Source organism: Balaenoptera borealis, assembly GCF_965194805.1.
Source record: "Balaenoptera borealis genome assembly, chromosome: 15".
NCBI classification, from domain to species: domain Eukaryota; kingdom Metazoa; phylum Chordata; class Mammalia; order Artiodactyla; family Balaenopteridae; genus Balaenoptera; species Balaenoptera borealis.
Window position 1 is genome coordinate 12786880 of NC_138871.1, and position 21726 is coordinate 12808605.

At 45.5% G+C, this 21726-nt stretch overlaps 1 protein-coding gene across 2 annotated transcripts in view; it reads right to left on the reverse strand.

The window, feature by feature from the left end:
* Window positions 1-662: 662 nt before the first annotated feature.
* Window positions 663-21726, reverse strand: part of RPIA (ribose 5-phosphate isomerase A) — a 33194-nt gene continuing 12130 nt past the window's right edge. The window contains exons 4-9 of one of the 2 annotated variants that reach the window (XM_082357887.1): window positions 13351-13410; window positions 11080-11144; window positions 9769-9837; window positions 8922-9063; window positions 7314-7413; window positions 663-1604 (exon numbers count right to left, since the gene is read on the reverse strand). In XM_082357887.1, coding sequence (XP_082214013.1) covers window positions 1510-1604; window positions 7314-7413; window positions 8922-9063; window positions 9769-9837; window positions 11080-11144; window positions 13351-13410 — 531 coding nt within the window. In that variant the 3' untranslated portion in view covers window positions 663-1509. The remainder of the gene's footprint in view (window positions 1605-7313; window positions 7414-8921; window positions 9064-9768; window positions 9838-11079; window positions 11145-13350; window positions 13411-21726) is intronic. The other variant, XM_082357888.1, reaches the window with a different exon arrangement.

Consider the following 21726-nt stretch of genomic DNA (forward strand, 5'->3'; position numbering starts at 1 on the left):
GCCTCGTCAATGCTCAGTCCTGACTGACTGACTTTTATTCTGCAACTTGATTTAGCAGGAATTCCAATGCCACTAAGTCCGGCAGCTATAATCCAAGCTTCAGAACAGAGGCCAAGGCGAGTGAAATGACTGTCTGAGGATCGTGCGAAGTCAGCACGTGGCGGGGGGGTATCAGGGCTCTCAGCACAAACACCTCTGCAACGGGATGGATTCCTGAGTCCCATCTAGAACCATCACTGAGCTGATCACAGCCTTTCTGTTCCCATCTGAGGCTTTCTGGACGGTTCCCTGCTCGTTAGGCACACTGTGAAGAGGACAGACTGGGAGAACACAGAGAAAAGTCAGGTTACCCATTTTACTGCTTGTCAGCTTCCAAGATCAAAAGTGTGACTGGTGTGAAACTTGGGGATAATTTGTGACTTTTGTTCAGCTGTGTTATCCTCTATTAACAAAGAAAACTAATGTCTTATTTGACAGAGGTCTCTGGAATAAAACTGACATCAAGCTCTCTCAGAAATAAAGGTAATACTTGTCTACTCTTTGGCTCAAGATTTCTTGAGTGAATTCCACCCCTTACCAAAGATCCAATGTAAAATGGGTGAGCAAAACTGATTCCTATTTTACTGCAAAACTGACAAAAATTCCATAGTAAAGACAAACAGTCAAAATGGCACCATACTGTTTTATTTCAACCTTCAAACAATATAAAGAGGTAACAACTTCTGATGCCAAACCATGCAAATAACAATAAAGAAACAAAAAAAATATTAACGACGAAAAGACAATCATTTAAAGGTGTTTCACAGCAGTGCTTTGGCAGTACTGGCAAGTACTTCTAGCCAACGGCTTCCAACAAGAGGGGTCTGAATGAACCCCCTGTTCTCAGCAAAAGAGCCCCCATATTTTCCCCCTGGTGGTCTACACACTCTGAGTCACACACACCACACCCCTACACTCACCGGACTTTTGTCATTCACATCTTACAACACGTAACTACACACTGTGCGTCTGTACACAACAAAAACTAAAAATAAAACAGTGTGGTAGAAAAGTAAACAAACTCCAGTGTTTCCAGTAAGGCATCAGGGAATCACTGCTGGCTGGGCCGTTCATTTCACCAGTTTAAAGAAAAGTTTGATTTACATTTCTCAGCAAACCCAATATTCAGAGGCTTCACCATAACCAGCAAGCAGGCTCAAGTTAAAAGTTTAAAAGACAGTCCTCCTTTTTTTTGGTAAATGTTTCATATAAAACATGAAATCAAGTTCTACTTTATAAAAAAACAACTGAGTATTTTTAATAGTAAAAATATATATGTTTATATTTCTCTTTTTAAAAAGACATTTAATAACAATACTTCAGAAGACCAGATTTAACCCTCAACCCCCCACCCTGCCAAGTGTCCACCTGGCACAGATACATTAAGGCAAAGCCTCCTGGAGAGGCATGTCCACCTCGGCGGCGGGCTGGGGACACAAGGGGAACACATTCCGCTCCTGCAGGGCCGGTTTAGAAAGGCTTCTCCCTCATGTTCACCGAGCCGTCCTGCATCCCGAAGTAGACTCTCTCCGCCATGTTGATGAACAGGCCCGTGTCCACCACGCCTGCAGGACGAAGGACGGGAGGGAGCATTAAGTTTCAGGTTCCCAAGGCAAGAAGAAAACCAGGATCACAGGGCAGGGTCAGTAGGAGCAACTACCATGAACAGCACTGGACAAAGAAATGACAAGTCTAAAGCCTTCCCTCTCTCATGACAATGAAAAGAGATTCTGATTATTTTTATTTCTTCTTGCAATCCCTTCTCCCCTGCAATCTTGGCTTTCCCTCTATACTCAAATGCGCAAAGCTTTTTCTGGCCTTAGGGCCTCTGCTCACACTGCTGCCTTAGTCTGGACCGGTCATCTTCTCAGAGAGGCCCTCCATGACCACTCTAAGTGCTCCCACTCCCAGTCATCCTCAATCCCACTACCAGCCGTAGAAGTTTTCCCCACAAAGGGCTGGAACATACTTGCAATGCATATACCACATCAAAATACATGAACTCCCCCAATCAATAAGACGACAGACAACCTAGTAGAAAAATGGGCAGAGGACTTGAAGAGGGTCTTCCCTGGTGGCGCAGTGGTTAAGAATCTGCCTGCCAATGCAGGGGACACGGGTTCGAGCCCTGGTCCGGGAAGATCCCACGTGCCACGGAGCAAAACTAAGCCCGAGCGCCTAAGAGCCCGTGCTCCACAACAAGAGAAGCCCACGCACCACAATGAAGAGTAGCCCCCACTCGCCGCAACTTAGAGAAAGCCCGTGTGTAGCAACGAAGACCCAACACAGCCAAAAATAAATAGAAAATTTATTTATTTATTTATTTATTTAAAAAAAAAAAGACTTAAAGAGGTACTTCACAAAAGAGGTTATCCAAAATGGCCAATAAGCATAGAAAATGGGGGGCTTCCCTGGTGGCGCAGTGGTTGAGAATCCGCCTGCCAATGCAGGGGACAGGGGTTCGAGCCCTGGTCTGGGAAGATCCCACATGCCGCGGAGCAACTAGGCCCGTGAGCCACAACTACTGAGCCTGCGCGTCTGGAGCCTGTGCTCCACAACAAGAGAGCCCACGACAGTGAGAGGCCTGCGCACCACGATGAAGAGTGGCCCCCACTCGCCGCAACTAGAGAAAGCCCTCGCACAGAAACAAAGACCCAACACAGCCAAAAATAAATAAATAAATAAAGTAGTAGTTAAAAAAAAAAACAACATAGAAAATGGTGTTCAAACTAGTCAAAAGAGAATGCAAATTAAAACAAGACACCACAACACAATCACCAGAATGAGTATAATGCAATTTGACTAGAATGCAAAGACTCTCCCACACGCTAACAGTAGGAGTAAATTGGCAAAACCACGTTGGAAAATGTTTGTTGGTACATCTTCTAAAGCTGAACATATTCATACCTTATGATCCAGCAATTCTACTCTTTGGTATATAAGGTATATATTAGGCCCTCAAAAGACATGTATGAGAACATTCACAGCAGCACTTTTACTAATAGCTAAAAACTAGAAACACCCAAATGCCCGTAAGAGTAGAATGGATATACAAACTTTTTTTCACACACATAAATATGATGGTATACTATTCAGTAGTGAGAATTAACTACAACCGTAAGCAACCTTCGCTGAAAATATTTACGTATATACACATACTACAGTGAGATAATACAGCAATTCCCCTACATGCGAACCTTCAAGTTGCGAACTTTCAAAGATGTGAACTTGCGTTCGCACATCCAATCACATAAGTTCAAGTGTCTGGCATACATTATCACATCCGTGCATCCTCTACAAGTGGTTGTGCTTTTGTGTACTTTACTGTACAGTACTGCATAGAGTACAGTAGTATACTATCTTTGTTTCAAGCCCAGGATGTCTGGAAGCAAGCGTAAAAGCAGCAGTGATGTAGCTGGTACTACTGTACTTTTCAAGGTACCGTACTGTAAGATGTTTTCTTGATTTTTTGTTGGCTTTTCATGTATTATTTGTGTGAAAAGTATTATAAACCTATTACAGTACAGTACTATATAGCCGATTGTGTTAGTTGGGTACCTAGGCTAACTTTGTTGGACTTATGAACAAATTGGACTTACAAATGCGCTCTTGGAACAGAACTCGTCCATATGCAGGGGACTTACTATACTGTTCAACTATCGAAAAAAAAAGTTTGGGAATTCCCTGAGGTCCAATGGTTAGGACTCCAAGCTCTTACTGCTGAGGGCACAGGTTCGATCCCCGGTCAGGGAACTAAGATCCCGCATGCCACACAGCGCAACCAAAAATAAATAAATAAAATTAAAATTAAAAAAAAAAAGTTTGGGGCTTCCCTGGTGGCGCAGTGGTTGAGAGTCTGCCTGCCAATGCAGGGGACACGGGTTCGAGCCCTGGTCTGGGGGGATCCCGCATGCCGCGGAGCAAGTGGGCCCGTGAGCCACAACTACTGAGCCTGCGCGTCTGGAGCCTGTGCTCCGCAACAAGAGAGGCCACGATGGTGAGAGGCCCGCGCACCGCGATGAAGAGTGGCCCCCGCTTGCCACAACTAGAGAAAGCCCTCGCACAGAAATGAAGACCCACCCAACACAGCCATAAATAAATAAATAAATACTTAAAAAAAAAAAAAAAAGTTTGATGGACCCAGTGTGTAGCGGAAGCAGCACCTGCATACACTGTTGGCAGAAGGGTAAACTGATGCCATCCATGGAGGGCAATTCTGCACCAATAGCAAAATCAGATACACTTATTCTTTGATCTGGTAATTCCCTTCTTAAAAAAAAAAAAAAAAAAGGAAACAAATATCTGCTAGTGGGGACCTGGTTAAATAAATTATGTGATAGCCACAAAATGGAATGCCATGCAATTATTTTTTTTAAAAAATGAGGAAGCTCTTTTGTGAACCATTACATAATAATCTTCAAGATGGGAAAAAAATAGGAAGCAAACCACGTGTCTAGTGTGCTGTCACTTATGTAAAAGGAGATGGGGCGGGGGCTGATTTGCGTTTATGAAAGATCAACTCAAGAAGGACACACAACTTTGGCAGCGCTGGCTGCCTCCAGACAGGGGGAAGGGCAAAAGGGATAGAAGATAGAGACTTTTCACTGTTTACTCTTGTAATTTTGAACTACGTAAATTCAAAAGGATAAATAAAATTAAAATTTTCAAAGACACCCCCCAGTACATAAACAAATAAAATCATCTACCGGCAATAAAAAGCCATCAGGTAGAGAAAGGAGCTGCTGAAACGCAGAGGTCCCCAGCACCACACTGGGCCGCCACGACTGGGGCCTCCCAAAGACATGCCAAGTGGCCACTCAAGACCCATCCTTTTCAAAAATTCTGTAATACAAGGTGACAGCTTCCACCTGATCCAAGAGAAAGCCAAACTGGCTCCAGAAAAGACTTCAAAGAAAGAGCAGAGGTGCACGGCAGCAGTCTAAGGTCGGATCTTACAGCAACCTCTCTTCAGATTACTGAGACGCCAGGAGCGACTGACCCACTCCTACCCCCACCCTCCCAATTAGCGGAAAGGGCAGAGGTGGCTCAATGTGAACATGGGGGAAAGAACCTCTGCTCTGGGCGCAAACAATGGAACATCCAAGGGCGTGACCAGCCATGGACCAGTTTAACTGTCCTTTAAGTGTCCTCACATAAATGAACGTACATGGGACAAGGGCAGGGGGACAGGACAGACAGGGAAACTTGCCCTCTTTTCCTCCCTTGATCATGGTCCAGCAGCAAGTATCTTAAGAGACCAAAGAGGAAGAGGAAAGAGAACCAACCGCACTGATGATCCTGGTGGCACTGCACTAAATAATTTAACATCTAGCCTCTCTTTTTTCGTTTTCTTCATGTTAAGTTCCTAATGAAACTCTGAACTTCTCTAGGATGTAGCGTCTACTTACTAAGGTGGAGAGCAAAGCATGGGAGAAATCTGCTCACCAAGGAGATCTCAATGTCTCAATACACCAAGAAAGGTCTGAACAGGTGCAAGAGAGCTACCTAGTGGGCACTGCAAGAAATCCACCTACAGAGGAACAGCGCCAGCAATGGTGAGCGGTTTCCTGTGCCGTCCCTGGGTTTGTCTGTATTACCATTCGGGGCTAAGTCTCCCATGTTACTAACAGTGACCTCTATGGCTTCTCTTCCTCCTGCCTTCTTGGCTCTTTAGTTCTTCCACTAAAAAGTTAACACTAAGTAAGGGAATAAGCATAATTCAACCCATTTTCTTTACATAGTAAATCTGGAAAAAGATTGTCAATAGAAGACTAAAATAGTAGACTAAAGTAAGGTTGGAGAATTCGCTCTTTATTACATGTCTATATATTTTTCATTTTATATATTTATATGTATTTCATTCCCAAATAGCATGGGTAAATCAGAATGTAATCTAGCAACTTAATTAATGATGAAGACAGTATACTTCCTTCCTAGGGATGTACTCATTCAACAAATATTTCCATGTGTGCTGAGCACCATTTTAACTCATTTACTCCTCCCAACAATCCTATGAGGTAGGTACTAAGAGCAGCCTCTTTTACAGAGGAAGAAACTGAGGTGCAGAGATTTAACTGACTGCACAAAGGTCATATTGATAGAGCAAGCCTGGGTTTGGATCCTTACCCAGGATGTCTGCTCCAGAATCCACTCCTAGCCACTACAATCTACTAAACTGACTTCGTCTGCCCCATTAGCTTGCTCTGGCCCAAGAATACTTCATGTCATGGAATATTCCCAGTTGGACTCTTAGTCGCTTGATATCATAAGACTTGTATCTCTCACATCTGCCTCCTCTTTTTAATCCCCTCGCATGAGCCCTCAGTACCACCTCTGGCCTGGACTCATAACTCACCCCGACACTGCCCACCCAGCCTTCGCCCAGGGCCCAGGTCGCTGGCACAAGGTGGACTGCAGACACCCCCCTGCTCCAAAAGTCCGTGTCACACAACCCCCTCCTGACCTGGCTCTCGACGAAGGAAGGACTAAGAGTTCAGGGTCTAGAGGCAGACAACCCAGGCTCCCACCTTGGGGCTGCAGCCCTTGAGCAAATCATGCACCCTTCCTCGATCCGTGTCTTCCCCTATGACTATCTCATTAAATTGGGGCATCAAACGAGACATTTTTCAACACTTAGCACAGTGTCTGGATCACTCTACACTAAGGCACAGGTCCAAAGTCACCTCTCCTCCATGAACCTCCCCACGCTTCGCAGAAGAAGCAACCCTAGACTCTTGGTATTCCACATTCCACCTTATTTGTAGGCACAGCTTCTACGCAGCCCCACACAGCTTTCCCCAGGTTCACATCAACTCTCCCTGAGGCAGAGCCCACGTTCTATTGACAGGAGAACTCCCTGTAACACGTGTCACAGCACCCTGCCTGTGGCAGGAATCTAATGTGTGGGTGACCTGAGTCATTCTACCCCAGAGTACATGCCAAAATCAAAGAGGCTGCAGTCAAGCTCCTGAAAGGAAAGGCTCTTCGCAGAGAGGGTGCGCTTATTTCAAGGCAGCCCCCATCTGACACCCCATCAGCTCCAGGCCTACCCCAACTGAATGGGTTGTGAAATGCCAACCAACGAAGCTGCTAGGTGAGCAATAACTCTTCTCGGAAGGAAAAGGCAAAGGCGTGAAGTTAGGAATTCCAAACACAGCATGAAGGAAATTCTTTCCAACCAAGTCTTGCAAAGCCCACATCCATCCATGGCCAGAGGCAGGGGACAGCTGCGAAGGGCGTGGGCGTCTGTGCTCAGTGAACGCCACTCCCATTACCTGGGATCATTTTGATCGTTGTGTTCACTTCACTCCATCTGTGGACCCGGTCAAACTTCCAGTCCAGGATAAAATTCCCATTATCCGTCACCACAGGACCCTAGAAGATAATTCCCCACACTTACAGAGGCCATGTAGATACAGGCAGGCAGAGAGGAGCAGGAGAGCGGAGGTGACAACCAAAGGCAAGTATCTTAATTAACCCGCTCCAACCAGTACCCCTGCCTCGTGCTTTCTAGGAGGCAGGAACCTGGGAGTCAGAACTGGAGTCTTGAAGCCATCCAGGCATAGATCTCACAGGAGCCATTAACCTCTGTGAGCCTCAGATTCCTCAACGGCAAAAAAGGGATAATGAAACATACCTCATCAGGCAGCTTGTGGGTAAGCCACATGGGCAAGCGTTAGCCACAGCGAGGGCTCACTGATTCTTAGCTATTACTAGAGTGAAAAACTACAGCAACAGAACAGACTACCAACATGGCTCAACATTCCCACAGCCTCACGTTAAGAACCATCAGTAATGCAACGTAAGACAACACTCCCCCAGGTGGGGCAGCCCCATCCAAAAGACAGGGAGCAGAGATGGGTCCTGGGGTCAAACAGGCTGGGGGTAGTTTTACTTAAGTAATCCAGAATTCCACAACAGCTTTGGGCACTAGAAAGCGTTGAGGAGCATAAATGTTGACAGAACACTACAGTCAAAAAGCCAAGGAAATGAGGACTCCTCTGCAAACTGGAGAAGGGGTGGGAGGCCAGTTCAGAACGCCACGAAGGCACGATGCTGGGCTCTAGTGTGGAGGAACCCCAGCCATGAGAGGACACCCCAACAATCTCCTCTTGGCTTTTCAGCTACACAGGGAGCCAGAATCATAGCTCTGTACAACCGGTATGATTAGGATTATGATTTTGTAAAAGTCACAAAAACATCAGGCAGAAAACACGTCAAAATAAAAGTTCATCGGGGTAGAGTTACAGATAATCTGCTTTCTCTTCTGTACGTTCCAAACTTTTTATAAATAGTTCTGTCTGCAACTACAGTTATTTTTTGGAGTATTGCTGTTGCTTTTTTGTTTATTTAAGTATAAGAAAAAAAAAAGTTCTGTGCAACCCACTTTAGAAGCTGAAGAGAAACATTTGGACTAAGTTTCTGGAGTATATTCCTGGGGAGGAATTCACGTCCCCCAAGAAACTCTACTTCATTTAACCACAGAATGAGAAAAGAGGAGGAAAAATAAAATTACACCATGAAACCTGAATAACTTTCTGCCCCAGGTGGGCCTCCCAAAACCCATTTTTGGCAGCTGTTAGTCAGAGATCCAGGCCTCAGGTACAAAGACCAGAGATAACCTAAGGAGCATAGATCCCGAGGGACAGAAAATACGCCCATCTGTACAGAGAATATGCATTGCATTAAGTATAGTCTTATCTACATGAGTTTGAATGTGGAAACTGATAAAGCCAGGGCTCTAAAAGTAAACCAATAGGCTGATTAAAAATAAATAAACAGAAGCCACCTGCCCAGTCTAGGCGCAGACCTAATGGAAGCAGGAAGGAGGACACAGCCCTGAGAGCCTGGAATGCCTTCCAGAAACCTCCCTGGCCACTTACTGCCTTGTTGACAGCCATTCGAAGTTCAATCACACCCCCAAACTTCTGGGTCACAGCTCGGCTCACGGGGACATAGGCCATCGGGATGACCTCGATGGGGATTCCCTTGTGCCACTGATCCCCGAGGTTCTTTGAATCCTTCCTGGAAAGAAAGAGTCAGAAAGTACAACAAGTGTGAATAAGCTCAGTGGTACAGACACAGCAACTTCAGGCATGGGGATAATGAGGTAAGAGGACAAGGGAAGCGAGCAGGGCCGAGTGCACAGGGCTTCAGATGCATTTGGCTGTGTTTTACCGTTCAAGAAAAGCAGTAGCTTTTGTAAGTAAATATGACAAAAATGTTAAAACCTGGATGGATGTGACTGGCTTGTCATATACAGGTGTGAAGAACATAATCATTTACAGCTGTAATTTTTTTTTTTTTAATTAACATGCTGGCACAAGCGCCTTCTATCAGACTCCCTGAAGGAGAATCTGAGAGCCTGGTCAAAGACTGTCCACAACACAAGTCACGTGTGGCCCCAGAGGCTGCAGGGGCGCTGGGTCACTGCCCAGGGGCAGGGCTTGACCTGCTTCTTCTGAGGCGCCTTGCTAGGAGCGAACGAGTGACAAATAAGGACGCGCTCTGTTAACAAGGGTGCCGAGCTGCTTCCGCCTCCTTCCAGTGGACACATGAAACAGCAGCACCTAACTTCAGCACGAGAGCAGAGCATAATCCTCCCCGACACTGGCTACGTCACAGACTGTTAGGAGAGCCCCTCCCTCCACCTGTTTCCTCCTCTGTAAAATGAAGCCTGGGGTCCGATCTACCTCCTCAGCGGACAGTTCAGAACACCAAACGTCGTACCTGAAATCGGCAATCACGATGAAGCGACTGGCATTGCCAGCCACAATTTTCTCCTGGGTCAGGCAGCCTCTGGGGGATGGGGAAGAAGCAGCAAATGAACACAGGGGTAAGTAAGACAAAAACTGAATTTGGGAACTAAGGTCAGATACGGGAAACCAAAATCCACTCAATTCTGGCACTTAAAGAGAAATTTAATTTTTAATTCTTAAAGGAACACCCCCCCCCCCTCAACTCCATCATCCTGTGCAACGGACTGACTTGTGTGTCCCTGCCCCTCCCAAAAAATTCAACTGTTGAAGCCCTAACCCCCAATGTGACTATACTTGGAAGATGGGGTTTCTAAGGAAGTAATTATGGTTCAATGAGATCATTAAAGTGTGACCCTGGTCTGATAGGATGGATATCCTTTTAAGAAGACACCAGAAAGCTCTCTTACTCTCTCTCCCTCCGCCACAGGAGGCTGCACTGAGAAGGCCGCCATCTGCAAGCCCAGGGCTACCAGAACTGTGAGAAATACATTTTTCCATTTAAGTCACTAAGTCTGAGGTTTTTGTTATGGCAGCCCAAGCTAAGACATGCTGTTTCCAGTAAATGGACTAGGGAAACACAGCCTGTGTCTGGGAGAAATGGTTCCCAGTCGGGCAGCGGGCATAATCCCATCTAAGATGCATCTGCCAGGAAGCACTGTACCTGGGGAGAAGCCATCTGAGCATGGCATGAGGCGGAGCTTCTGCAACTGGAGAAGTAAGGACAAGCTTTGAACAACCTGCCCTATCTGCAATTTGACAGCCAGGGTTATAAAGTGGAGAGAGCACAGTGCGATTTCAAGCAAATTTTGTGTCACTCCATAGTCTGCTTGATTATAAGAACCAGGAGACCAGGACTTCACCTCCTTCAACTCACCACTTCCTAACCCCCCAAAATCAACACCTAAGAAACACCCAATAAATGTTTTCCAAATGAATGAATACATACGTCACTAACTGCTCAGAGCCCACACACCCAGTAATCTAGTCCTGATAATATGTTTGCTTTAGCCTGTACACTTTTTAAAGCTGGAGTCAGTAGAAGGCAGCAAAGAGAACCCATTAAGATGAATAATTTCATTGAAGAGGCCCAGGTTGCTGTCACCAGATTGCTACTAACAACCAGAAATGCCAGGCTGGTTCTACAGCCTTATGCTATCCGCATCCGAGTAGAAAGACAAAATCACGTACATCACAGCGGCAATGTGTTTATTCTGTATTCCACTTTGTTTGCTAAGGATTAACTGGCAGATACTCTGCAAAAAAAAATCCCCACAACACTCACCCACCACCCTTGATGAGATTGAGATCAGCATCTACTTCATCAGCACCATCGATGGCAAGGTCAATCTGTGTTGAGGGTAAGGAAAGATACAAAAACCACTAAGCTTGAACATGCAATAGCTCATCAGGTCCCAGCAGCCCTATTAGCCAGGCACAGTTTTTCCTATTTAGCCAGTCAGGAAACTGAGGCTCTGAGAGGTTAAGCTATTCCACTAAGGTCACCAGGAAACAAATAGGGGAACCACACCTGGGGCCAACTCTTATCCACCACTTTACACTCCCTTTACTCATTGATGGGCTTCTCTGTGGATGAGCTGGAATTATTGAGAGCATGCAATCTCAACGTGAGTAACTTCACCTCCAAGTACAGAAGGAGGTATACAGTATATCTGTGAGATTAAAATTTCATTGGGGGTGGGCATTAATGGAAAAAAGGCTGAGAAACACTGATTCAGAAGTCTCCGTACTAATGTGGCAAAAATACTGGCATGCTGACACACATCTGATGCAATACGGAAGTGGAAATTTTCTGAGGTACCCCCACTATGACCCACCAAGGCACCTGTCTGGGCCTGCCCACTCCCTTTACAGGAAGCTCCACTGCCAGGCCCAAAAGCAGTCAAGGAGGGAATAGGTTCATTCATGTTTCAAAATTTGAAATCAAGAAAGAGATGCACTTCTTGTCACTCCTGGCACTCTGCAGAGACAATGTGGGAGCCTCAAGTATGGTTTTTAAAACAGTAGTATAAGACCTCAGGGTGCAAACTCAGTTCAAGCCGCAGTTAGAAGCTGCTTGGCACAGGGCCTACAAAGCTTCAACAGGGCGTCCTCGCTTCCACCCTTTCACAAGGATGGAGTTACAGCCTGCGATGCTCCTCCCCACTCTGCACCACGGCAGCTCTCTGGGGCCTGGAAGGCGGCAACCTTTTCTGTCTGGGTTTCATGCCCACCTTCAGCCCAAACCACTCTCCCCACAGCGCTGAACAGCTGATTCAGCCTGTGCCCTGGCTCTACCCACAGATATCTCCGAACAAGCCCTTCCCGTGGTACTTACTAACCCATCTGTGGCCCACATGTCCCATGACACAGTGGATTAGTAGACCACCACCAAGTCTGCTTTCAAGCTGCCGTAATCCCACCTCACTCTTCCAATCCAGCCTTGCCCTCTCCTTCTCCCTCTCCCCCTCCCCCTGCTGTGCACAAACCCATTCCACTCACTCGGGCCTAGACACCCCAGCCAGTCTCAGCACCGCACACATGCCAGCCCGGAACCGCTCCCATGGTTCCCATCTACCCCTCTCTGGAATGCTCTCTCCTGCCCTTGCCACCTAGCCTTCACAGCTCTGCTCAAACTTTACCTCTTCCCACAAAACCCTTCTAAGCAGCATCCTCTAGAGCCAGAAGCACCTGGATTCACTTTCAGGCTCTGCCACTTGCAAACAGCATGGCCTTACGCAAATGCCTTGCCCTCTCTGTGCCTTTCTCATATCTGTAAAATGAGATAATAATGGTACCCACCCTCAAGACTACTGGAGCTTAAATACAGTTGACCCTTGAACAACATGGGTTGGAACTACACAGGTCCACTTATACAGATTTTTTTCCACTAAATACGTACTACAGTACTACATGACCCACGGTTGGTTGAATCCACAGATGCTGAACCGCAGATACAGAGGGCCAACTACGGGAGTCGAGCATCTGCGGATTCTGGTATTCGCAGTGGGTCCTGGAGCCGTTCCCTCACAGATACCCAGGGATGACTGTGGTTTAGTACAGGCCCAGCACTTAGCATAGTAACTGGCACACAGTCGGGGCTCAGTAAATGCCAGCTGTGAGCATGTGCCTCACTCTCATCAACTTCAGTCTCCTCTAGATTGCCTGTGTGTTTAATCATCTTCACCATAAAACTTCATTTTAATCTGTCTTCAAAGACCCATGGCTGCCTCAGATGATGCTTCTTATCTCCACTTAGCGATAAGTTCTGAGGGCCGCCCTGCTCGTATACGTCTGTGTGAGGGCTGCAGGAAGCCCTGGGTCCCTGAGCCCTCTTGGTTAAACCACAGGGAATGTCCTAGAAATTAACAAGCTCTTCTCTTCTGACCTCAGCCAGGATTAATATTCAAAGTCCTAGGAGAAAAGCTAGTATGACTAACTGACTTCTCTCCTAGACTCAACAAGATATCCAGAGCCCATGAACAAGTGACAGCTATTTAAAAAAAAAAAAAAAAAAGAAAGGAGACCAAAAACCCAGCAGCCTCTCTCTACTTACCTCTGGGTGTCGGTCCAGGTCACTGAGAGTTAAACCATACTGCAGGATGAGCTGACGGGCCTGTGGAGGACAGGGAAAAGCACCCATGATCATTAACTCTTAGTGACGGCGAGGATCCTCAGAATCCCCTTGGATTCAAGTGTCAGACACTGAGTCCCACCAAGGCTCCCTCTCAAATCCAACCTGGTCCACCACGAGGTAGGAGATCTAGCCTCATGAACAGCAAAAGTTAATTCATTGCAGAAGCTGGAAGAAGGTAAACAGCACATAGTGAACACTGCTCCAGTGCTAGGCTAAGAGTTCCTCCTCAGTGACCTGTTACTTAAGATAATGTCATGGGGGACTTCCCTGGTAGTGCAGTGGTTAAGAATCCACCTGCCAATGCAGGGGACAAGGGTTAGATCCCTGGTCCGGGAAGATCCCACATGCCGCAGAGCAACTAAGCCCGTGCGCCACAACTACTGAGCCTGCGCTCTAGAGCCCGCGAGCCACAACTACTGAGCCTGCATGTCACAACTACTGAAGCCCTCCTGCCTAGAGCCCGTGCTCCTCAACAAGAGAAGCCACTGCAATAAGCCCACGCACCGCAACGAAGAGTAGCCCCCGCTCGCCACAACTAGAGAAAGCCCACACGCAGCAACGAAGACCCAACGCAGCCAAAAATAAATAAGTAAGTAAGTAAATAAATCAATAAAGGTAGCATCATGGCCTCCTAAAGCCTCTGGTAATACAGTACCAGTAGTTCCCTCTCCCTCCACCACCCTCCCCCGTAACGGGCCATTCAAGGTTTCACCTTCCGCGGTTTCAGTTACCCAGGGGCAACCTTGATCCAAAAACATTAAATGGAACATTCCAGAAACAAACAATTCACAACTTTTAAACTGCATGCCATTCTGAGTAGCATGATGAAATTCTCGTCATCTACTCCGTCCAGCCCTCATCCCTTTGTCCAGCGTACCCTGCCTATTTGTCATTTAAAAGCCATCTCAGTTATCAGATTGATCGTCACAGTACCACAGTGCTTGTGTATCAAGTAACCCTTACTTTACCTAATACAGGCATACCTTGTTTTATTGTGCTTCACTTTACTGCACTTTGCAGGTACTGCATTTGTAACAAGTTGAAGGCTGTGGCAACCTTGACTCCAAGGAGTCTAGGGGTACAATTTCTCCAATAGCATTTGCCCACTTTGTGTCTCTGTGCCACATTTTGGTAATTCTCGCAATACTTCAAACTTTTTCATTATTGTTATTATATTTGTTACTGTGATCTGTGATCAATGATCTTTGATGTTACTACTGTAATTGTTTTGGCATTTTTTAGCAATAAAGTCTATTTATTTATTTATTTATTCATTTATTTATTTATTTATAGCTGCATTGGGTCTTCATTGCTGTGCGCAGGCTTTCTCTAGTTGCAGAGAACGGGGGCTACTCTTCGTTGTGGTGCACGGGCTTCTCATTGCGGTGGCTCCTCTTGTTGCGAAGCACAGGCTCTAGGCGCACAGGCTTCAGTAGTTGTGGCACGCAGGCTCAGTAGTTGTGGCGCACGGGCCCAGCTGCTCCACGGCATGTGGGATCCTCCCGGACCAGAGCTCGCACTTTTGTCCCCTGCACTGGCAGGCGGATTCCTAACCACTGCGCCACCAGGGAAGTCCCTAGCAATAAAATATTTTTTAATTAAGGTATGTACATTGCTTTTTTAGACATAATACTATTGCACATTTACTAGACTATGATGCAGTATAAACATAACTTCTATATGCACTGGGAAACCAAAAAATTCATGTGACTCGATTTATATCATACTCACTTTATTATGGTGGAATGGAACCAAACCTGCAATATCTCCAATGTAATGGTCCCAAAGCGCAATAGCAATGCTGGCAATTCAGATATGTCAAAGACAAGACATAAAGTGCTTTCTTTAAGTGAAAAAGTGAAAGTTCTCAGTTTAGTGAATTAAGAAAAAAAAGTTATATGCTGAGGTTGCTAAGATCTATGGTAAGAATGAATTTTCCATCCATGAAGTTAAAGAAGGAAAAAGAAATTTGTGCTAATTTTGCTGTCACATCTCAAACTGCAAAAGTTACAAGACTACAGTGCATAAGTGCCTAGTTAAGATGGAAAAGGCATTAAATTTGTACAGTAGGATATTTTGAGAGAAAGAAAAACCATATTCATGTAACTTTTATTACGGTGTATTGTTATAATTGTCCTATGTTATTATTAGTTGTTGTTAAATCTCTCACTGTGCCTAATTTTCAACTAAACTTTATCATAGGTATGGCTGTACAGGAAAAAACACAGTGTATACAGGGTTCAGTGCTATCTGTGGTTTCAGGCATCCACTGGGGGTCTTGGAACATATTCCCCGTGGATAAGGGGGAACTAACGTTTTTTAAAATTTCCTAAACTAAGAGCCAAATCTACAAAATATTAGAAACTCTCTAAAAAATATCTAACAGTATGAAAAAAGACTGAGGAAGATCACTACAAATTGATACATAGTGATTTCCAGGCTACACTGTTGAATAAAAATAAGCAAAAGAATACATACACTCAGAAGAATATGTAAAGGCAGGACCTCCGGAATGGCTAGGTGAGAGCACCTGAGAGCACCAGACTGGGAAAGATTTAGGATGTTTGTGGGAAAAGTCAGCACCACCGACTCTACGGACATGCCTTTCACACAGGCTGACTGAAGGGGAAGGTTACCACCACCACAGGGCCCAGAGCAGAACTTGATGCTGGAATAAATGGACCATGAACCTTTCAGTCTGACCACTCAAGTTCAAGTGATAAGGATCTGTGTTCATGCCACTGTTTACAATACGCAGAGGAACTAAAGGATGGAAAACTTTTTTTCAAAAGCCATGTCTTGAAAATATTTTCTGCTTAAAGTCAAAAGCACCTGAGATGTAGGATCCGAAGGTCTCGGTTCTAATCTTAAATGAACCAGCCACATGACCCCTGGCAAGTTTTCTCATCTATAAAAAGATGCAGATGGATAATGACCAATGTCAATCCTCAAATCCAAAATCCTAAGACTCTAACAATAAAATACAAAGACCCTGGGATTTGCAATATATGGGACCTATTTGGATCCTGATTCAAACAAACTGTAAAAAATATGTTTAAAGGATAAGACAATAGGGGAAATTTGAATCCTGGATTTTTATTTGATCCTATTAAAGGTTACTGTTTAATTTTTTTAGTATTGTTGAGATGTTTAGAAGTCTCCCTACTTTTCAGAGAGACATAATAAAATACATACAATGAAATCATACTCTGCCTGGGATTTGTTTCAAAATAACAAAGGTGAAGGAGAATGAGATACACATGAAACAAAATTGGCCATGAATTGATAATTGTGGAAACTGGGTGATGGGTAGGTGGAAGTTCATTACATTATTCTTTATCCTTCTTGAAGTTTGAAATTTTCCACAATAAAAAGCTAAAATAAAATGCTGACTGAAAAAAGTTCAAAAGAAAAAAACCCATGATTTTGCTCCTATTAAAGAGAAATATATAATGAAGGGAGAAAACAACAATAAAAATGGTATTTTTGGATTATTTCTCAGTTCCTAGGTTTCTCCAAACGTAACATTGGAGAAACCATACTAATTCCAGACCCTAAGGCTATAAAAACATTTGGAACGTCTGGAAGATGAACCCTCAAATTCCCCCACGCCTCTTGGTATTCATGCCTTTGGGGAATCCCTGCCCACAACGTCCCAAGGCTGTTCTGTGTTACCAGTGGCACACAGCAGAGGTGATAGCAAGACACTTCTGAGATTAGTTTATAAAGCAGGGGGGGCGAGCTCCCACAAGATCCTTCCCTCCCTCCCTCCTTCCCCCTCACCCTCGCTCTCTTATCACACACACTGGGGGAAACCAGCTGCCAAGCCCTGAAGACATGGAGACAGCCCTGGGGGCAGGGGCTGTGAAGAATTAAGGCCCACAATACCCACAAGATGGAGTTGGAAGCAGATCCTCCAAGCACAGCTGAGAGGCCTATAGCCCTGGCCAAGAGCTTAACTGCAACCTCCCCGGAGACCCGAGGCCAGAGCCACCCAGGTAACCGCTCCAGATTCCTGACCCTTGGAAACTAGGAGCTAATAAATGTTCGTTTTAAACTGCTAAGTTTGGGGGTAATTTGTTCCAGCAAAGATATCTAATACAGATGGTGTTGGAATAATATGAACTGCATAAAGTGCAGTGTGATATTCTATCATGCAAATAAAACTGTGTTATATACTACGGTTCCTGTTAATTTTATGTACTACTTTACAAACAATACTAAACTGCATTCAAACGTATTACATGAAAACTGGGTGTCAGGAAACTGTTCTATCATGATGCCTATAGGGAAAAATCCTGTATAAATATATCATTTTAATTTAACATTTAAGTTTAAAGACTGCCTGCACCACTTGCCAGCGTTACTCTTTCATGAGGATGTCCTGTTTGTCCATCTAGATTGTAATCAGAGAGCACATTTCACATACACTTTTCACCCTATAGCAGTTAGGGTCAGTTAAGCCAATAGTTGAGTGAATAATTATTTTGAGTTCAGTCAAGTTACCTAGTGCAAACTCCTGTTTTAAGAAAGAAATGGGTGCCCAGAGAGGTCCCAGTGCTAAGTTAGGGACAGGGCGAGGACCAGAAATACAGTCTCCTGCTCTCCTGCCCTGTCTAGGGACTAGGAAGGAAATCAGAAGATAAGGCAAACAAAGGGAACGTAGAAGAAAAAGGAAAGGAGAGGACGGCCTCTGCTTATAAATGGAATTGAAGTCATCTTACATAATGATACTATGCTATTAATAACGTTTTTAACAATGACAATTTTAAAAGGAGTTCTTTGGCATTCCCTCTTCTACCTGACATGCCCTGCCTCCTCCCAAACTCCAGCCCCTCACGCCCGGCTTTCCAGGAGGCCCCCAATCCCCTGTGCGAGGAGTGGGCTCTCCTTCCTCCAAAAGGCACGTTACCTCTACTTCTTCTCTACCATATATTTGTGAAAAATGGCACACATAAATGTAGCATTTATTCATCCACCAGGCAGAGTGCCTGCTAAGAGCCAGGCACCACACTGGGCACGAGCAACGCTGAGTAACACCCGCTGTGCACAAGGAGCCTCGCACCCCTTTAGAAAGGTAACCCCTCGGTGATCACCATGCTGACTGAAATCTGCCTCTTCACCACCACCACCAGCTGCCTGTCTCAATACCTGTCCAGAGTCCGCACACGAAAGGAGCCCAGCAGATACGTTTGTCTATGTTATGTGGCTGGGAGGTCGCCCCAACCTCCTCCACAAGCCCCCTGTCCTCCCAGACAATAAGCAGTAACGTAAGGACAGGATCTGTTCTCCCTTTAGATCGTCTGTATCCCCCTTCACGACGTGGAGGACCCCGTACAATGACCTCAAAGAGCCCACTGGGGTGGGACCCTTAAGTCCTGCTTCCACCAGCAGGTCCTCCAACCCTCCCTTCTCCCCATCTTTGACCGGACTCCCCACAAGACCCCTGCGAATGGCCCTGCACACGGAGAGGAGTCACCATCACAGGTGGCAGGAGCTTCGTCCTCCCTGAGTGTTACGGGTTATACTGTGCTCCCCTAAGAAAAAAGGTATGTGGGAGTCCTAACTCCTAGTAACTCTGGCTGTGACCTTATTTTGCGATTGGACCTTTACAGAGGTAATCGAGTCAGAATGTCATGAGGGTGAGCCCTAATCCACTAGGACTGGTGTCCTTAGAAGGGCAATTTGTACACACAGACAGAGGCACACCGGGAGAACGCCACGCGAACGTGAAGGCAGAGAGCAAGGATATGTGCCTACAAGCCAAGCAATGCCAAAGATTGCCAGCAAACCACCAGAAGCTAGGAGAAAGACAAAACAGAGTCTCCTTCATAGCCTCTAAAGCAATCAACATCTAGCCTCCAGAAATGAGAGGCAATAAATTTCTGTTTTTTAAGCGCTCAATTTGTGGTTCCTTGTTATGGCAGCCCTGGGAAACGAATCCACTGAATTCAACACTACAGCCCTACTGTGGAGATATGGACCCATCACTGGCTCAGCCAGTAGTAATGCAGACACAGGTGCTTAACTGAGATCAGTACCTGCTAGACACCAGACACTCCAGGCTCACAAGCTAAGGGGCTCCTGAGGGTGTAGAGCAACTGCTGTCTCTTTCAGCTCTTAAAAGTGCAGGGAGCAGGAAAGTTAATGATTAGCTTGTACTTTTGGAAAAAAAAGACAGGAAGCAATGGCTTCTCATCGCAATCCCACAGCTGGTGCCCCAAATGCCTCATGTGATCAAGGACAGTGGCATGTGGCAGGCTAGCAGTCCTGTTTTTCATCAATTTCACAATAATACCTGAAAACGTTGCATTTCCCCTTCTATCAACTAACAGAGGTAGACTGAAAGCCAGCATGGACAAACACTGTTTTTTTGCCTAGACCAGATCTGGCTTTTAAATCCTTTCTTTTAATTTTCTCTCCCAAAAGCTTTTAACTTTAAAGGGAAAATCTACAAAAATCCTTTAAACACCTATGGGTTTACTTGTTTAAAAGGCAGAACATGAAATATTTTGATTTCCTTTCAATCATTTCAGGAAGATTGCAGCTGGCGAAACTTAAAACAGTAACTCTGGGGCTTCCCTGGTGGTGCAGTGGTTGGGAGTCCGCCTGCCAATGCAGGGGACACGGGTTCGATCCCTGGTCTGGGAGGATCCCACATGCCGCGGAGCAACTGGGCCCGTGAGCCACAACTACTGAGCCTGTGCGTCTGGAGCCTGTGCTCCGCAACGGGAGAGGCCGTGATGGTGAGAGGCCCGTGCACCGCGATGAAGAGTGGCCCCCACTTGCTGCAACTAGAGAAAAAAGCCCTCGCATGGAAACGAGGACCCAACACAGCCATAAATAAATTAAATTAAATTAAATTAAAAAAAAAACAAACAAACAAAAAAAAAAAAAACAGTAACTCTGAACAAGTGAATTTCTTAAAGTCCTGTGAACTGTGAATGACTCCTCTACCTGATCAGCTGGAATTGGCCAGCATTTTCCAGTCTGGGTACACTGTTATTACTAACCACCACAACATATAGGTGGGCTGGGAGGATGCTACCTTAAAAACACAGATCAAACTTCCAATTAAAGATAGCAATTGAACACCTGTATTTAGCTCAGCTCCTTCCCTAAACCTCTCTACATCTATAATACAATAAAGGAATTTTTCTCAATGGCAAAAAGAGGAAAAACCAAAAAGAGGAAAAAACAGCAACCAACGTCTAAAAGCTAGATCACTGATGGGCAATGGTAAATGGCAGAAACGAGAAAGAGAAATCCTAAGCCAGTATCCTAAACCAGTACTGGAAAAAGCTAAGAAGCGACCAAATAAACGGCACAGAACCTCCCAAAAGGTTCAAGGACTCAGCGGCCCTGCGAACTTCAGAAAACAGACACAACGGTGGGAGTGAAAAAGGGAAGACTGGTTGAAAGCCTGTTTGAGAACCTGTTATAGCTCCTCATCTTTCTCCACTGCTCCCAAAAGCAGCATGTTTATTCTCTGGAGGTCAAACAGCAGGTCTCAGGACTGAACTGCCAGGCACAGCTGAAGATGGGGGTACTCCATCAGCAAGCTTTTGCTGTGTAGCAGCTACCCCAAGACTCAGAGGCTTAAAAGAGCCTCTCATCCTCCAGAAGAGTAGTCAAGGCCTGTTCACATGGCAGCAGAATGGTCTCAGCAGCAAAAGGGCCAAGCCACAAAGCAAAAGCACTCACTGTTCAAGCCACTGATGGCCTGCCATTTGGTCACATCCCGTTGGCAAAACACGATCAGGCCCAGAGTCAAAGAAATACTGCAGAATGTAGCAGGCACTTCTTCCCCATCTACCACAGGCACTACAGTGAAAACAGGGCTTATGTCCCAAATAACGACAGACGTCTTCTAGCCCTCTTCTCTTACTTGGCTCCAGGCAGCCACACATACCCCTCCTAAAAGGGCACTGGGCAGTCTCCTCTGGGCAACCTGACCAGCCAGAGGAAAAAAAAAAAATGATCTGACACTAGGAGTTCCCCAATGATCTGTCTGCCAGGAGGGCTCCTGGCAGACAAGCTCTTGGCAGAGAGCAAGGTCCACCCTCACCCTGAGAGCTGGTTTCCGGTCAGCTTCTTAGTCCACTAGTCTTCAAAATGAGCTCGAATTAAAAAAAAAAAAAAAAAAAAGAACAAAGCATTCTAACAATATTTGACTGTGTTGGTTGTTACATGACTATGTCAAAACTCAGAACTATATGCTAAAAAGAGTAAATTTGGGGGCTTCCCTAGTGGCGCAGTGGTTAAGAATCCGCCTGCCAATGCAGGGGACACAGG